General features: G+C 41.4%; 1 protein-coding gene across 1 annotated transcript; it reads right to left on the bottom strand.

The window, feature by feature from the left end:
* Positions 1 to 1,281: 1,281 nt before the first annotated feature.
* On the bottom strand, positions 1,282 to 6,448 carry LOC123486516 (cilia- and flagella-associated protein 251-like). The gene is made up of 3 exons (XM_045217837.1): positions 5,869 to 6,448; positions 1,888 to 1,917; positions 1,282 to 1,289 (listed from the first exon to the last, which is right to left on the bottom strand). The coding sequence occupies exons 1-3, from the start codon at positions 6,377 to 6,379 to the stop codon at positions 1,282 to 1,284; spliced, it is 549 nt and encodes a 182-aa protein (XP_045073772.1). The 5' UTR covers positions 6,380 to 6,448.
* Positions 6,449 to 19,252: the final 12,804 nt, after the last annotated feature.

Here is a 19,252-nt window from a genome sequence, read left to right as displayed (position 1 = left end):
CCGTAGTCTGGGTTTTTTATGGTGGTTTTGGAGCAGTGGCTTCTTCCTTGCTGAGCGGCCTTTCAGGTTATGTCGATATAGGACTCGTTTTACTGTGGATATAGATACTTTTGTACTTGTTTCCTCCAGCATCTTCACAAGGTCCTTTGCTGTTGTTCTGGGATTGATTTGCACTTTTCGCACCAAAGTACGTTCATCTCTAGGACAGAACGCGTCTCCTTCCTGAGCGGTATGATGGCTGTGTGGTCCCATGGTGTTTATACTTGCGTACTATTGTTTGTACAGATGAACGTGGTACCATCAGGCGTTTGGAAATTGCTCCCAAGGATGAACCAGACTTGTGGAGGTCTACAATTTTTTTGTCTGAGGTCTTGGCTGATTTCTTTTGATTTTCCCATGATGTCAAGCAAAGAGGCACTGAGTTTGAAGGTGGGCCTTGAAATATATCCACAGGTACACCTCCAATTGCCTCAAATGATGTCAGCCGATCAGAAGTTTCTAAAGCCATGACATAATTTTCTGGAATTTTCCAAGCTTAAAATTGTGTCTGTGTCATGCACAAAGTAGATGTCCTAACCGACTTGCCAAAACTATAGTTTGTTAAAAAGACATTTGTGGAGTGTTTGAAAAACGACTTCAACTGTATATCCAATCAAATGTATATAGCAATATCCAAATCATATATACAATTCAAGAGGTTTCAAGGTTAGACCCAAGAATAGCACATTCTATTAATCTATTTAATCGTTCACATTTTTAAATACCAATATCCAAATCTATACTTGTATTCAATCAATGAAAATGAATCATCAAAAAACACATTAAAAAATATATATTCTGATTTTAGATGTGATCATGTCTTAAGAATAATAAACAAAAACTAAGGTAGGCCTATTTGTGAGTAAACATTCATACATACAATTTGATTTAATGTGGCATTAACCAAAACACAAATTCTCAGTCAAAAACACAAGTCAGAACACAGCCTCTCTATTCTCTCATGTGTTTTCAGGTCCTCTGACCGGGAAAATGTCTTTCCACAAAGAGAGCAGTGGTATGTCTTCTCCTCCTGTGTATGTATTCTTTCATGCTTCTTCAGATGACTTAACCAGTTAAATCTCTTTCCACACTGGGAGCAGTGGTAGGACTTATCCTCTCCGTTGTGCGTCCTGTCATGCGTATACAGGGCTTCTAACTGGGTAAAATTCATTCCACACAGGGAACATTGGTAGAGCTTTTCCTTTTTTTGTATGTGTATTCGCTCATGCGTTTTCAGGGTCCCTAACCACCTAAAACTCATTCCACAATGGGAACAGGGGTAAGACTTCTCTTGCATGTGTGCTTTCTCATGCAGTTTCAGGCTCCCTAACCACATAAAACTCTTTCCACAATGGTAACATTGGTAGAGCTTTTCCTTTTTTTGTGTGTGTATTCTCTCATGCCTTTTCAGGGTCCCTAACCACCTAAAACTCTTTCCACATAGAGAACATTTGTAAGGCTTCTCACCTGTGTGTATTTTCTCATGCAGTTTCAGGCTCACTAACCCCCTAAAACTCTTTCCACAGTGGGAACAGTTGTAAGGCTTCTCACCTGTGTGTATTCTTTCATGCGTTTTCAGGCTCACTAACCGTGTAACAGTCATGCCACATTTGGAGCAGTGGTAAGGCTTCTCTCCAGAGTGTATTCGCTTATGTCTTTCCAGGCTCATTAACCGTGTAAAAGTCATTCCACATTGGGAACAGTGGTAAGGCTTCTCTCCTGTGTGCGTTTTCTTATGTTCTTTCAGGTGTCCTAAACGGATAAATCTCTTTCCACACTGAGAGCAGTGGTGTGGTCTTGCTGGTTTGGATGTCTCTGGGTCTGGTTCCCCTGAAGGACTCTTCCTGCTGTCAGAGTGAGAGTCTGGTCTCCCTCCTGCTAAAGACAAACAAAGTATTTAGTTAAATACTAAACAAAGACCTGAATTAAACCTCCATGTGATAAAACTATCTTCCTATGTGGTTTAATAGGCGGTAGGTAGCCTAGTTAAGAGCAATTTAAAAAAAACTATTGAATCAATTTTACGATAAGGCAGTAATGTAACAAAAATGTGGAAAAAGTCAAGGGGTCTGAATACTTTCCGAATGCACTGTATATTTGGCCTTGTGTATTGGGTTATTGTCCTGCTGAAAGGTGAATTTGTCTCCTAGTGTCTGTTGGAAAGGAGACTGAACCAGGTTTTCATCTAGGATTTTGCCTGTGCTTAGAGCTATTCGGTTTATTTTTATCCAAAAAAAACTCCCTAGTCCTTGCAGGTGACAAGCATACCCATAACATGATGCAGCCACCACCATGCTTGAACATATGAACAGTGGTACTCAGTGATGTGTTGGATTTGCCCCAAACATAACACTTTGTATTCAGGACAAACTACATTTCTCTCTTTTCTTTAGTGCCTTATTGCCATGGGTCCTCAGATCCTCAAAAAATTCTACAGCTGCACCATCGAGAGCATCCTGACTGGTTGCATCACCGCCTGGTATGGCAACTGCTTGGCCTCTGACCGCAAGGCACTACAGAGGGTAGTGCGTACGGCCCAGTACATCACTGGGGCAAAGCTCCCTGCCATCCAAGACCTCTATACCAGGCGGTGTCAGAGGAAGGCCCTCAAAATTGTCAAAGACTCCAGCCACCCTAGTCATAGACTGTTCTCTCTGCTACCGCACGGCAAGCGGTACCGGAGTGCCAAGTCTAGGTCCAAAAGACTTCTCAACAGCTTCTACCCACAAGCCATAAGACTCCTGAACAGCTAATCATGGCTACCCGGACTATTTGCACTGCCCCCCCACCCCATCCTTTTACGCTGCTGCTACTCTGTTAAGTATTTATGCATAGTCACTTTAACTCTACCCACATGTACATATTACCTCAACTACCTCAACTAGCCGGTGCCCCCGCACATTGACTCTGCACCGTTACCCCCCTGTATATATAGCCTCCCTACTGTCACTTTATTTTACTTCTGCTCTTTGTTTTTCTCAACACTTTTTTTTGTTGTTGTTTTATTCTTACTTTTTTTGTTTAAAATAAACGCACTGTTGGTTAAGGGCTGTAAGTAAGCATTTCACTGTAATGTCTGCACTTGTTGTATTCGGCACATGTGACCAATAAAATTTGATTTGATTTGATTTGAACAGGATGCATGTTTTGGAATATTTTCACTCTGTCATTTAGGTTAGTATTGTGGATGCATGTTTTGGAATATTTTCACTCTGTCATTTAGGTTAGTATTGTGGATGCATGTTTTGGAATATTTTCACTCTGTCATTTAGGTTAGTATTGTGGATGCATGTTTTGGAATATTTTTTCATAGTCAGACAAATGGATTATCTGGATGGTAATAGACGTAGCTTCCTCTTAGCTAGAAAATGACGCAATAATGATAGTCTTGCTGACATTGTTTCCATTCAGTCTGATGATGGTGTTCTCTTGCATGATTCACCATCAATCATTTACAACTTTAAAATGTCAAGGCTGTCCAGCTTCCAGTCCCCTGTTTGCCCCATCACTGGAGCCTTTAGCTAAAACAAATACGTCAATCCAAAGATATAGGGCAAATATCAGTTAAGGATACATCCCTGTTAGTGAGCGGTTCTCCTTTGCCAAGATAATCCATCCACCTGACAGGTGTGGCATATCAAGAAGCTGATCATTACACAGGTGCACCTTGTGCTGGGGACAATAAAAGGTCACTGAGGAGTATTTCTGTCTGTAATAAAGCCCTTTTGTGGGGAAAAAAATAATTTGGACTGGCTGGGCAGGCGGGCCTGGATCCTATGGCCTCCCAAGCCCACCCATGGCTGCGCCCCTGCCCAGTCATGTGAAATCTATAGACTTGGGCCTAATTTATTTATTTCAACTGACTGATTTCCTTATATGAACTGTAACTCAGTGAAATCGTTGAAATTGTTGCGTTTATATTTTTATTCATTATATATAATTGTTTACCTCCTAGAAGCCCTCCGTAAACCAATGGGAATAGTTACGGTATGGAACACAGATCTTAAAGACGTCAACCAAACATGGATCTATTTGCTAACTAACAAGGCAGAACAGTTGAATTGTTATGAACACACCTTCCTGTCTGTCTGCCAGTGTTTGAACAGCACGCTAGCCTGTCTCTATTTAACAGATGTTGAAATCAAGTGGCCTACCTTATTTCTCAGAATGAGAACCAGTTGCCAATTCCTTATATACTTGTGTTTTGTGATTATTGCACATTTATAAAAACACAGACTAGACAGAAGTCGTCCTCCAGAAAGTAGTCCATCACAACTTTTTCCCACTGATCTTTGTCGATAGCGCCTGCTAAATTCAGGGCAGCCATGTTGTTGAGACCAGTAGCAACACTTTTGCAGTTCTCAATGATATCTTAAAAATAAAATAAATGCATTTTAAGGACTATCTACACATACTGAGCAGCTCATGTTATAGACAGAAGCATGCTACATGGCAGACCAATCCGAAACTCATCTCTCGGCATGTCCAGCCCATCCATTATCTCGGCCAATCACGGCTAGCGGGAAGGTTCCTGTCTTTTTCATGACTAAACCAACTAGGCTCGTAATTTAACCATTTGATTCTTATTTTACAGATGGAATACAAGTTTGTTATTAAGGCACATAAAAGTTCCCATGTTCCAGAAGGCATTTCTGCCCCAAAAATAATTTGGATGAAAACAAAATGTTTTACGTTCAAATGGCTCTCCTGTAACGTAGTGCCGTGCGCCATACGCCTAGCTTCCTGGAACGGGTCACATGGTATTTTATTGGACTAGAAGCATCTAAAAGTGTGGCTGTCTCTTTAAGTAATGAATGACGTCATTCTTGAGGCAGAATGTGGCTGTGGATATCTGACTTTGTGGCTGTGGAATCTGACTTTGTGGCTGTGATATCTGACTTTGTGGCTGTGGATATCTGACTTTGTGGCTGTGGATATCTGACTTTGTGGCTGTGGAATCTGACTTTGTGGCTGTGATATCTGACTTTGTGGCTGTGGATATCTGACTTTGTGGCTGTGGATATCTGACTTTGTGGCTTTGGAATCTGACTTTGTGGCTGTGGAATCTGACTTTGTGGCTATTGGAATCTGACTTTGTGGCTGTGGAATCTGACTTTGTGGCTGTGGAATCTGACTTTGTGGCTGTGGAATCTGACTTTGTGGCTGTGGAATCTGACTTTGTGGCTGTGGAATCTGGTGGAAACCAGACTGGAGGCAAAGGAAGACGAAGAAGTGATTGATTATTTGGTGGCAAGAGACGAAGTGAATTAATAACATTTTTGGTGCCAATCAGTTGTGAAATCAGCATATTTTGGGTTATGGAATCACAAACAAAGTACTAGGGTATTGAATTCAGCTGACATTTCAGCTATTCATTTCTTAATTAATTTGTAAAAATGTCTGTAAGTGTAATTCCACATTGACAATATGGGGTATTGTGTGTACGCCAGTGAAACAAAATCTCAATTGAATCAATTTTCAATTCAGGCTGTAACGCATCAAAATGTGGAAAAAGTCGAGGGGTGTGAATAATTTCTGAAGGCGCTGTATCCAGGTAAGCATTGACAAATTCCATTTGATATTGATGAAGGTAAAAAATAATAACATTGTCTGAAGGCACTGTATAAGTTATTCTCAATGAATCAATGGCTAGGATATTATTCATTTAAATGTTTAAAAGCTGCATGCACCAATCGCAGTTTCCCTTTTAACAATTCATACAGCGCTGAACAACATATTTGAGTGTAGAACTTCAGTAGAACGCCCCTTAAAAACCACACATTTCAAAAACTGCATAGTTTGAACGCCTGTTTTAAAGACAATACTTACTGGTGTTAATCAGATCTCCAGTCTCCTCCTCCATTTCTTCCTCCTCACCCTCTTTCACTCCCAAAACATCTTCCTCCTTTTCTTTTATTGAAATAGCCTCCTCTGCCTCTTTCACTCTAGAAGGTTCTTCCTCTTCTTTCATTATAACATCCTCTTCTTTCAATGTGACAGCCTCATCTTCCTCCTTTTTCATTCTGAAAGCTTCTACCTCCTCCTCTTCCACTGTTACAGCCTCTATCCCCTCTTCCTCTATAACATCCTCTTCTTTGAATGTGACAGCCTCCTCTTCCTCCTTTTTCATTCTGAAAGCTTCTACCTCCTCCTCTTCCACTGTTACAGCCTCTTCCTCTTTCACTATAACAACCTCTTCTTTGAATGTGATAGCCTCCTCTTCCTCCTCCTTAATTCTGAAAGCTTCTTCCTCCTCTTCCTCTTTCACGCCAAAAGGTTCTTTCACTGTAACATCCTCCTCTTCATTCGATGTGATAGCCTCCTCTTCATCCTTTTTCATTCTAAAAACGAATTCCTCTCCTTTCACTGTAATATACTTCTCTTCCTCTTCTTTTGCGATAATGTTCGGCCCCAGAGCTTCTTTCTCCGTCCAGCAGACCTCCTCTTCTTTAGCAGGAGGAGAGTAGCTTAGTGAGCTCATGGTCGGGATGTTAGCTAGCTAGTTAGCGACTAGCCTAAACTCAGTATCAATTTAACACATTTGCTAATTTAATTTAGCTAGCAAATTAACTTCAATTTAACTAGTTTTATGTTTAAAACACTGAGATTAATATACACAAGATCGGTCTAAAGAACTTAAATGTTTCGGTTTTATGTTGGCTATCAAACTACCGCCTGGTTGAATCAGTAGCCTGTTGTCGCTGTTGAAGAAGCCACACGTCCCGTCCACTACATTATACGTCACGCATGCAGCATCAACAGAAAGACTCACATCGCCATCTGCTGACTGGAGTGGGTAACACAGACTGGAAAAATATTCAATACATAATATATTCTGGCAAACAATGAAATAGAAAGTCACTTAAAAACTACCCGTTTTTATGTTTTCTCCAATACTTTCCTCCAGGGCTGACCTGCCCATTAGGCAGGATTAGGCGACAGATTGACAAAGGCAGCATTTTCCGAGGTAAACTGACCAAGGTGCTCTGGCAACAACACATAACACCTCACATAATTCAATTCAAATCAAATTGTATTGGCCACATACACATATTTAGCAGATGTTATTGCGGGTCTAGGAAATTATTGTGTTCCTAGCTCCAACAGTGCAGTAAATCCTTGTGTTCCTAGCACCAACAGTGCAGTAAATGCCTGTGTTCGTAGCTCCAACAGTGCAGTAAATGCTTGTGTTCCTAGCACCAACAGTGCAGTAAATGCTTGTGTTCCTAGCTCCAACAGTGCAGTAAATACTTGTGTTCCTAGCACCAACAGTGCAGTAAATGCCTGTGTTCCTAGCTCCAACAGTGCAGTAAATGCTTGTGTTCCTAGCACCAACAGTGCAGTAAATGCTTGTGTTTTATTTCTTTCATCACATTCCCAGTGGGTCAGAAGTTTACATACACACAATTAGTATTTGGTAGCATTGCCTTTAAATTGTTTAACCTGGGTGAAACGTTTCGGGTAGCCTTCCAAAAGCTTCCCACAATAAGATGGGTGAATTTTGGCCCATTCCTCCTGACAGAGCTGGTGTAACTGAGTCAGGTTTGTAGGCCTCCTTGATTGCACACACTTTTTCAGTTCTGCCCACACATTTTCTATATGATTGAGGTCAGGGCTTTGTGATGGCCACTCCAATACCTTGATTTTGTTGTCCTTAAGCCATTTTGCCACAACTTTGGAAGTATGCTTGGGGTCATTGTCCATTTGGAAGACCCATTTGCGACCAAGCTTTAACTTCCTGACTGATGTCTTGAGATGTTGCTTCAATATCTCCACATAATTTTCCTTCCTCATGATGCCATCTATTTTGTGAAGTGCACCAGTCCCTCCTGCAGCAAAGCACCCCCACAGCATGATGCTGCCACCCCCTTGCTTCACGGTTGGGATGGTGCTCTTCGGCTTGCAGGCTCCCCCATTTTCCTCCAAACATAACGATGGTCATTATTGCCAAACAGTTCTATTTTTGTTTCATCAGACCAGAGGACATTTCTCCAAAAAGTACGACCTTTGTCCCCATGTGCAGTTGCAAACCGTAGTCTGTCTTTTTTATGGCGGTTTTGGAGCAGTGGCTTCTTCCTTGCTGAGCGGCCTTTCAGGTTATGTCGATATAGGACTAGTTTTACTGTGGATATAGATACTTTTGTACCTGTTTCCTCCAGCATATTCACAAGGTCCTTTGCTGTTGTTCTGGGATTGATTTGCAGTTTTTGCACCAAAGTACGTTCATCTCTAGGACAGAACGCGTCTCCTTCCTGAGCGGTATGACGGCTGCGTGGTCCCATGGTGTTTATTATTGCGTACAATTGTTTGTATAGATGAACGTGGTACCGTCAGCCGTTTGGAAATTGCTCCCAAGGATGAACCAGACTTGTGGAGGTCTACACATTTTTTTCTGAGGTCTTGGCTGATTTCTTTTGATTTTCCCATGATGTCAAGCAAAGAGGCACTGAGTTTGAAGGTAGGCCTTGAAATACATCCACAGGTACACCTCCAATTGACTCAAATTATGTCAATTAGCCTATCAGAAGCTTCTAAAGCCATGACATAATTTTCTGGAATTTTCCAAGCTGTTTAAAGGCACAGTCAACCTTAGTGTATGTAAACTTCTGACCCACTGGAATTGTGATACAGTGAATTATAAGTGAAATAATCTGTCTGTAAACAATTGTTGGAAAAATTACATGTGTCATGCACAAAGTAGATGTCCTAACCGACTTGCCAAAACTATAGTTTGTTAAAAAGACATTTGTGGAGCGTTTGAAAAACGAGTTTTAATGACTCCAACCTAAGTGTATGTAAACTTCCAACTTCAACTGTATATCCAATCAAATTAATTTAGCAATATCCAAATCATATATACAATTCAAGAGGTTTCAAGGTTAGACCCAATAATAGCACATTCTATTAATCTATTTAATCATTCACATTTTTTAATACCAATATCCAATTCTATACTTGTATTCAATCAATGAAAATGAATCATCAACACATTAAAAAAATATATATTCTGATTTTAGATGTGATCATGTCTTAAGAATAATAAACAAACAGTACGGTAGGCCTATTTGTGAGTAAACTTTCATACATACAATTTGATTTAATGTGGCAATAACAAAACACAAATTCTCAGTCAAAAACACAAGTCAGAACACAGCCTCTCTATTCTCTCATGTGTTTTCAGGTCCTCTGACCGGGAAAATGTCTTTCCACAAAGAGAGCAGTGGTATGTCTTCTCCTCCTGTGTATGTATTCTTTCATGCTTATTCAGATGGCTTAACCAGTTAAATCTCTTTCCACACTGGAAGCAGTGGTAGGGCTTTTCCTTTTTTTGTATGTGTATTCGCTCATGCGTTTTCAGGGTCCCTAACCACCTAAAACTCACTCCACAATGAGAACATTTGTAAGGCTTCTCACCTGTGTGTATTTTCTCATGCGTTTTCAGGCTCACTAAGCACCTAAAACTCTTTCCACAGTGGGAACAGTTATAAGGCTTCTCACCTGTGTGTATTCTCTCATGCGTTTTCAGACTCACTAACCGTGTAACAGTCATGCCACATTTGGAGCAGTGGTAAGGCTTCTCTCCAGAGTGTATTCGCTTATGTCTTTCTAGGTTCATTAACCGTGCAAAAGTCATTCCACACTGGGAGCAGTGGTAAGGCTTCTCTCCTGTGTGCATTTTCTGATGTTGTTTCAGGTGTCCTAACCGGATAAATCTCTTTCCACACTGAGAGCAGTGGTGCGGTCTTGCTGGTTTGGATGTCTCTGGGTCTGGTTCCCCTGAAGGACTCTTCCTGCTGTCAGAGTGAGAGTCTGGTCTCCGTCCTGCTAAAGACAAACAAAGTATTTAGTTAAATACTAAACAAAGACCTGAATGAAACCTCCATGTGATAAAACTATCTTCCTATGTGGTTTAATAGGCGGTATGTAGCCTAGTTAAGAGCAATTTAAAAAATACGATTGAATCAATTTTACGATAAGGCAGTAATGTAACAAAAATGTGGAAAAAGTCAAGGGGTCTGAATACTTTCTGAATGCACTGTATATCTGGCCTTGTGTATTGGGTTATTGTCCTGCTGAAAGGTGAATTTGTCTCCTAGTGTTTTATTTATTTTATTTTTATTTCACCTTTATTTAACCAGGTAAACCAGTTGAGAACAGGTTCTCATTTACAACTGCGACCTGGCCAAGATAAAGCAAAGCAGTGCAATAAAAACAACACAGAGTTACATATGGGGTAAAAAAACATAAAGTCAAAAATACAACAGAAAATATATATACAGTGTGTGCAAATGTAGCAAGTTATGGAGGTAAGGCAATAAATAGGCTATAGTGCAGAATAATTACAATAGTATTAACACTGGAATGCTAGATGTGCAAGAGATTATGTGCAAATAGAGATACTGGGGTGCAAAAGAGCAAAATAAATAACAATATAGGGATGAGGTAGTTGGGTGGGCTAATTTCAGATGGGCTGTGTACAGGTGCAGTGATCGGTAAGGTGCTCTGACAACTGATGCTTAAAGTTATTGAGGGAGATAAGAGTCTCCAGCTTCAGAGATTTTTGCAATTCGTTCCAGTCATTGGCAGCAGAGACCTGGAAGGAATGGCGGCCAAAGGAGGTGTTGGCTTTGGGAATGACCAGTGAGATATACCTGCTGGAGCGCAGACTACGGGTGGGTGCTGCTATGGTGACCAATGACCTAAGATAAGGCGGGGATTTGCCTAGCAGTGATTTATAGATGGCCTGGAGCCAGTGGGTTTGACGACGAACATGTAGTGAGGACCAGCCAACAAGAGCGTACAGGTCACAGTGGTGGGTAGTGTATGGGGCTTTGGAGACAAAACGGATGGCACTGTGATAGACTACATCCAATTTGCTGAGTAGAGTGTTGGAGGCTATTTTGTAAATGACATCGCCGAAGTCAAGGATCGGTAGGATAGTCAGTTTTACGAGGGCATGTTTGGCAGCATGAGTGAAGGAGGCTTTGTTGCGAAATAGGAAGCCGATTCTAGATTTAACTTTGGATTGGAGATTCTTTATGTGAGTCTGGAAGTTGAGTTTACAGTCTAACCAGACACCTAGGTATTTGTAGTTGTCCACATACTCTAGGTCAGACCCGTCGAGAGTGGTGATTCTAGTCGGGTGGGCGGGTGCCAGCAGCGTTCGATTGAAAAGCATGCATTTAGTTTTACTAGTGTTTAAGAGCAGTTGGAGGCTACTGAAGGATTGTTGTATGGCATTGAAGCTCGTTTGGAGGTTTGTTAACACAGTGTCCAATGAAGGGCCAGATGTATACAAAATGGTGTCGTCTGCGTAGAGGTGGATCTGAGAGTCACCAGCAGCAAGAGCGACATCATTGATATACACGGAGAAAAGTGTCGGCCCAAGAATTGAACCCTGTGGCACCCCCATAGAGACTGCCATAGGTCCAGACAACAGGCCCTCCGATTTGACACACTGAACTCTATCTGAGAAGTAGTTGGTGAACCAGGCGAGGCAGTCATTTGAGAAACCAAGGCTATTTAGTCTGCCAATAAGAATGCGGTGGTTGACAGAGTCGAAAGCCTTGGCCAGGTCGATGAAGACGGCTGCACAGTACTGTCTATCAATCGCGGTTATAATATCGTTTATGACCTTGAGCGTGGCTGAAGTGCACCCGTGACCAGCTCGGAAACCGGATTGCATAGCGGAGAAGGTACGGTGGTATTCGAAATGGTCGGTGATCTGTTTGTTAACTTGGCTTTCAAATACTTTCGAAAGGCAGGGCAGGATGGATATAGGTCTGTAGCAGTTTGGATCTAGAGTGTCACCCCCTTTGAAGAGGGGGGATGACCGCGGCAGCTTTCCAATCTCTGGGGATCTCAGACGTTATGAAAGAGAGGTTGAACAGACTAGTAATAGGGGTTGCGACAATTTCGCGGCTAGTTTTAGAAAGAAAGGGTCCAGATTGTCTAGCCCAGCTGATTTGTAGGGGTCCAGATTTTGCAGCGCTTTCAAAACATCAGCTGTCTGAATTTGTGTGAAGGAGAAGCGGGGGGGCATGGGCAAGTTGCAGCAGAGGGTGCAGAGTTGGTGGCCGGGTTAGTGGTAGCCAGATGGAAAGCATGGCCAGCTGTAGCAAAATGCTTGTTGAAATTCTCGATTATTGTAGATTTATCGGTGGTGATAGTGTTTCCTAGCCTCAGTGCAGTGGGCAGCTGGGAGGAAGTGCTCTTATTCTCCATGGACTTTACAGTGTCCCAAAACTTTTTGGAGTTAGTGCTACAGGATGCAAATTTCTGTTTGAAAAAGTTAGCCTTTGCTTTCCTGACTGCTTGTGTATATTGGTTCCTAACTTCCCTGAAAAGTTGCATATCGCGGGGGCTATTTGATGCTAATGCTGTACGCCACAGGATGTTTTTGTGCTGGTCAAGGGCAGTCAAGTCTGAGGAGAACCAGGGGCTATATCGGTTCTTAGTTCTGTATTTTTTGAATGGGGCATGTTTATTTAAGATTGAGAGGAAATTACTTTTAAGGAACAACCAGGCATCCTCTACTGACGGAATGAGATCTATATCCATCCAGGATACCTGGGCCAGGTCAATTAGGAAGGCATGCTCGCTAAAGTGTTTTAGGGAGCGTTTGACAGTGATGAGGGGTGGTCGTTTGACCGCGGACCCGTTACGGACGCAGGCAATAAGGCAGTTGGAAAGCAGACTGAACCAGGTTTTCCTCTAGGATTTTGCCTGTGCTAAGCTCTATTCGGTTTATTTTTAACAACAACAAAAAAACTCCCTAGTCCTTGCAGGTGACAAGCATACTCATAACATGATGCAGCCACCATCATGCTTGAACATATGAACAGTGGTACTCAGTGATGTGTTGGATTTGCCCCAAACATAACACTTTGTATTCAGGACAAACTACATTTCTCTCTTTTCTTTAGTGCCTTATTGCCAACAGGATGCATGTTTTGGAATATTTTCACTCTGTCATTTAGGTTAGTATTGTGGATGCATGTTTTGGAATATTTTCACTCTGTCATTTAGGTTAGTATTGTGGATGCATGTTTTGGAATATTTTCACTCTGTCATTTAGGTTAGTATTGTGGATGCATGTTTTGGAATATTTTCACTCTGTCATTTAGGTTAGTATTGTGGATGCATGTTTTGGAATATTTTCACTCTGTCATTTAGGTTAGTATTGTGGAGTGACTCAATGTTATTTTCCCCACCCTCGGTTACGTGGCTGGTCATAATCACATCTTTCTGGTTGCACCTTGTCCGTTCTCATATAGACAAATCTATACGGATATAATAATAATAATAATAATAATAATAATAATAATAATAATAATAATAATAATAATAATAATGCCATTTAGCAGACGCTTTTATCCAAAGCGACTTACAGTCATGCGTGCATACATTTTTGTGTATGGGTGGTCCCGGGGATCGAACCCACTAGCTTGGCGTTCCAAGCGCCCGTGCTCTACCAGCTGAGCTACAGAGGTCCATATAAACAGAACCAAGCGAGACATTATTTCACTCGGCTGCTTCTTTCACTCCTGACTGTCTGTGGCAGAGAATTATCAATCATCGAATCGGAGTTAAATTCATTACTCAGATTGAGAGCAGATTTTCTAATTCATAGTCAGACAAATGGATTATCTGGATGGTAATAGACGTAGCTTCCTCTTAGCTAGAAAATTGTGCAATAATGATAGTCTTGCTGACATAGTTTCCATTCAGTCTGACGATGGTGTTCTCTTGCATGATTCACCATCAATCATTTACAACTTTAAAATGTCAAGGCTGTCCAGCTTCCAGTCCCCTGTTTGCCCCATCACTGGAGCCTTTAGCTAAAACAAATACGTCAATCCAAAGATATAGGGCAAATATCAGTTAAGGATACATCCCTGTTAGTGAGCGGTTCTCCTTTGCCAAGATAATCCATCCACCTGACAGGTGTGGCATATCAAGGAGCTGATCATTACACAGGTGCACCTTGTGCTGGGGACAATAAAAGGTCACTGAGGAGTATTTCTGTCTGTAATAAAGCCCTTTTGTGGGGAAAAAACTAATTTGGACTGGCTGGGCAGGCGGGCCTGGATCCTATGGCCTCCCAAGCCCACCCATGGCTGCGCCCCTGCCCAGTCATGTGAAATCTATAGACTTGGGCCTAATTTATTTATTTCAACTGACTGATTTCCTTATATGAACTGTAACTCAGTGAAATCGTTGAAATTGTTGCGTTTATATTTTTATTCATTATATATAATTGTTTACCTCCTAGAAGCCCTCCGTAAACCAATGGGAATAGTTACGGTATGGAACACAGATCTTAAAGACGACAAACAAACGTGGATCTATTTGCTAACTAACAAGGCAGAACAGTTGAATTGTTATGAACACACCTTCCTGTCTGTCTGCCACTGTTTGAACAGCACGCTAGCCTGTCTCTATTTAACAGATGTTGAAATCAAGTGGCCTACCTTATTTCTCAGAATGAGAACCAGTTGCCAATTCCTTATATAATTGTGTTTTGTGATTATTGCACATTTATAAAAACACAGACTAGACAGAAGTCGTCCTGCAGAAAGTAGTCCATCACAACTTTTTCCCACTGATCTTTGTCGATAGCGCCTGCTAAATTCAGGGCAGCCATGTTGTTGAGACCAGTAGCAACACTTTTGCAGTTCTCTATGATATCTTAAAAATAAAATAAATGCATTTTAAGGACTATCTACACATACTGAGCGGCTCATGTTATAGACAGAAGCATGCTACATGGCAGACCAATCCGAAACTCATCTCTCGGCATGTCCAGTCCATCCATTATCTCAGCCAATCACGGCTAGCGGGAAGGTTCCTGTCTTTTTTCATGGGCTAAACCAACTAGGCTCGTAATTTAACCATTTTATTCTTATTTACAGATGGAATACAAGTTTGTTATTAAGGCACATAAAAGTTCCCATGTTCCAGAAGGCATTTCTGCCCAAAACTAATTTGGATGAAAACAAAATGTAGGAATCTGACTTTGTGGCTGTGGAATCTGACTTTGTGGCTGTGGAATCTGACTTTGTGGCTGTGGAATCTGACTTTGTGGCTGTGGAATCTGACTTTGTGGTTGTGGAATCTGACTTTGTGGCTGTGGAATCTGGTGGAAACCAGACTGGAGGCAAAGGTAGACGAAGAAGTGATTGATTATTTGGTGGCAAGAGACGAAGTGAATTAATAACATTTTTGGTGCCAATCAGTTGTGAAATCAGCATATTTTGGGTTATGGAATCACAAACAAAGTACTAGGGTATTGAATTCAGCTGACATTTCAGCTATTCATTTCTTAATTAATTTGTAAAAATGTCTGAAAGTGTAATTCCACATTGACAATATGGGGTATTGTGTGTACGCCAGTGAAACAAAATCTCAATTGACTCAATTTTCAATTCAGGCTGTAACACATCAAAATGTGGAAAAAGTGGAGGGGTGTGAATAATTTCTGAAGGCGCTGTATCCAGGTAAGCATTGACAAATTCCATTTGATATTGATGAAGGTAAAAAATAATAACATTGTCTGAAGGCACTGTATAAGTTATTCTCAATGAATCAATGGCTAGGATATTATTCATTTAAATGTTTAAAAGCTGCATGCACCAATCGCAGTTTTCCTTTTAACAATTCATACAGCGCTGAACAACATATTTGAGTGTAGAATTCAGTAGAACGCCCCTTAAAAACCACACATTTCAACAACTGCATAGTTTGAACGCCTGTTTTAAAGACAATACTTACTGGTGTTAATCAGATCTCCAGTCTCCTCCTCCATTGCTTCCTCCTCACCCTCTTTAACTCCCAAAACATCTTCCTCCTTTTCTTTTATTGAAATAGCCTCCTCTGCCTCTTTCACTCTAGAAGGTTCTTCCTCTTCTTTCATTATAACATCCTCTTCTTTCAATGTGACAGCCTCCTCTTCCTCCTTTTTCATTCTGAAAGCTTCTACCTCCTCCTCTTCCCTGTTACAGCCTCTACCCCCTCTTCCTCTTTCACTATACATCCTCTCTTTGAATGTGACAGCCTCCTCTTCCTCCTTAATTCTGAAAGCTTCTACCTCCTCCTCTTCCACTGTTACAGCCTCTACCCCCCCTCTTCCTCTTTCACTATAACATCCTCTTCTTTCAATGTGACAGCCTCCTCTTCCTCCTTTTTCATTCTGAAAGCTTCTACCTCCTCCTCTTCCACTGTTACAGCCTCTACCCCCTCTTCCTCTATAACATCCTCTTCTTTGAATGTGATAGCCTCCTCTTCCTCCTTCTTAATTCTGAAAGCTTCTTTCTCCTCTTCCTCTTTCACGCCAAAAGGTTATTTCACTGTAACATCCTCCTCTTCTTTCGATGTGATAGCCTCCTCTTCATTCCTTTTCATTCTAAAAACGAATTCCTCTCCTTTCACTGTAATATACTTCTCTTCCTCTTCTTTTGCGATAATGTTCGGCCCCAGAGCTTCTTTCTCCGTCCAGCAGACCTCCTCTTCTTTAGCAGGAGGAGAGTAGCTTAGTGAGCTCATGGCCGGGATGTTAGCTAGCTAGCTAGCGACTAGCCTAAACTCAGTATCAATTTAACACATTTGCTAATTTAATTTAGCTAGCAAATTAACTTCAATTTAACTAGTTTTATGTTTAAAACACTGAGATTAATATACCCAAGATCGGTCTAAAGAACTTAAATGTTTCGGTTTTATGTTGGCTAGCAAATTACCGCCTGGTTGAATCAGTAGCCTGTTGTCGCTGTTGAAGAAGCTTCCCGTCCCGTCCACTAGATTATACGTCACGCAAGCAGCATCACCAGAAAGACTCACATCGCCATCTGCTGACTGGAGTGGGTAACACAGACTAAATATTCATTACATAATATATTCGGGCAAACAATGTAATAGAAAGTCACTTAAAAACAACCAGATGTTATGTTTTCTCCAATACTTTCCTCCAGGGCTGACCTGCCCATTAGGCAGGATTAGGCGACAGAATGACGAAGGCAGCATTTTCCGAGGTAAACTGACCAAGGTGCTCTGGCAACAACACATAATAACACCTCACATAATTCAATACAAATCAAATTGTATTGGCCACATACACATATTTAGCAGATGTTATTGCTGGTCTAGGAAATTATTGTGTTCCTAGCACCAACAGTGCAGTAAATGCTTGTGTTCCTAGCACCAACAGTGCAGTAAATGCTTGTGTTACTAGCACCAACAGTGCAGTAAATGCTTGTGTTACTAGCACCAACAGTGCAGTAAATGCTTGTGTTCCTAGCTCCAACAGTGCAGTAAATCCTTGTGTTCCTAGCTCCAACAGTGCAGTAAATGCTTGTGTTCCTAGCTCCAACAGTGCAGTAAATGCTTGTGTTCCTAGCTCCAACAGGGCAGTAAATCCTTGTGTTCCTAGCTCCAACAGTGCAGTAAATGCTTGTGTTCCTAGCTCCAACAGTACAGTAGTGGGGGCTGTAGTGGAACAGGTTGAGAGCTTCAAGTTCCTTGGTGTCCACATCAACAACAAACTAACATGGTCCAAGCACACCAAGACAGTCGTGAAGAGGGCACGACAAAACCTATTCCCCCTAATTTGGCATGGGTCCTCAGATCCTCAAAAGGTTCTACAGCTGCACCATCGAGAGCATCCTGACTGGTTGCATCACTGCCTGGTATGGCAACTGCTCGGCCTCCAACCGCAAGGCACTACAGAGGGTAGTGCGTACGGCCCAGTACATCACTGGGGCCAAGCTTCCTGCCATCCAGGACCTCTATACCAGGTGGTGTCAGAAGAAGGCCCTAAAAATTGTCAAAGACTCCAGCTACCCTAGTCATAGACTGTTCTCTCTGCTACCACATGGCAAGCGGTACAGGAGCGCCAAGTCTAGGTCCAAGAGGCTTCTAAACAGCTTCTACCCCCAAGCCATAAGAATCCTGAACATCTAATCAAATGGCTACCCGGATTATTTGCATTGCCCCCCCCCCCCCCCTATTTTTACTGTGTTATTTTTTTGTGATGTTTTTTGGTATTCTTTCTTAAAACTGTATTGTTGGTTAAGGGCTTGTAAGTAAGTATTTCACTGTAAGGTCTACACCTGTTGTATTCGGCGCACACACACACACACACACACACACACACACACACACACACACACACAGACAGATTGAGAGTGAGTCACAGAGTTAGAAAAATGATCATTTAAATTGAGAAACAAATGAGTAAAGTTGTTCAGCTGCCCAGAGAACAGGTGCCTGTTTCATAAGCTCTCTTTTAAAACACACATTGAAAAACGGACTAAAAAGCTGAGAATTAAGATTAATTCTTAATTGTTAATTATTTATTTTATAGAAATAAATCCTGCCTCACTTTGGAAAAGTAAAAGAAAGATTGTTCAAGCATTGATACAGGGGGTACCGGTCCCGAGTCAACGCTTCTCCCAGGACTTGAATATGGTGATATAATCTACATGCATGCGGCAGCCTCTGTTTTAAAACCTGTTTTAAATGAGACCCTGGTCTCAATGGTGACCCACCCTTTATTAATAAAAGTTCAATAAGAACAAATATGAGTTAATAGACCAATAAGAAAGAGTTCCAAACCGCTCTGCCAATAATAGCTAGTTTTCCGTTTTCCCCTCCCCACTCAGACCAATAAGAAAAAGTTCCAAACCTCTCTGCCAATAATAGCTAGTTTTCCGTTTTCCCCTCCCCACTCAGACCAATAAGAAAAAGTTCCAAACCTCTCTGCCAATAGCTAGTTTTCCGTTTTCCCCTCCCCACTCAGACCAATAAGAAAGTTCCAAACCTCTCTGCCAATAACAGCTAGTTTTCCGTTTTCCCCTCCCCACTCAGACCAATAAGAAAGAGTTCCAAACCTCTCTGCCAATAACAGCTAGTTTTCCGTTTTCCCCTCCCCACTCAGACCAATAAGAAAGAGTAAATAAATACAAATAATACAAATAATAATACAATAGTAATAAAGATCAAAGCTGAATCAATGTTCATAATAATAGAACTACATTTAATAACAGTATCCTACATTTGTGGTCACCCTCCCTTCACATTCTCACAGTCAATCGTGAAAGATAATTCTTCAAGTCTTACCAGTGAAACGTCCAGTATGCATTTAGATCTTCTTGATTTATGTACCGTGTTATTTCAAAGTACAGTGTTGTTGTTTTTTTTGAATGATGTACAGTAAGCA

The sequence above is a fragment of the Coregonus clupeaformis genome, unplaced genomic scaffold (assembly GCF_020615455.1).
Source record: "Coregonus clupeaformis isolate EN_2021a unplaced genomic scaffold, ASM2061545v1 scaf1248, whole genome shotgun sequence".
Lineage (NCBI taxonomy): Eukaryota > Metazoa > Chordata > Actinopteri > Salmoniformes > Salmonidae > Coregonus > Coregonus clupeaformis.
This window is presented reverse-complemented; position numbering and strand designations above follow the sequence as displayed.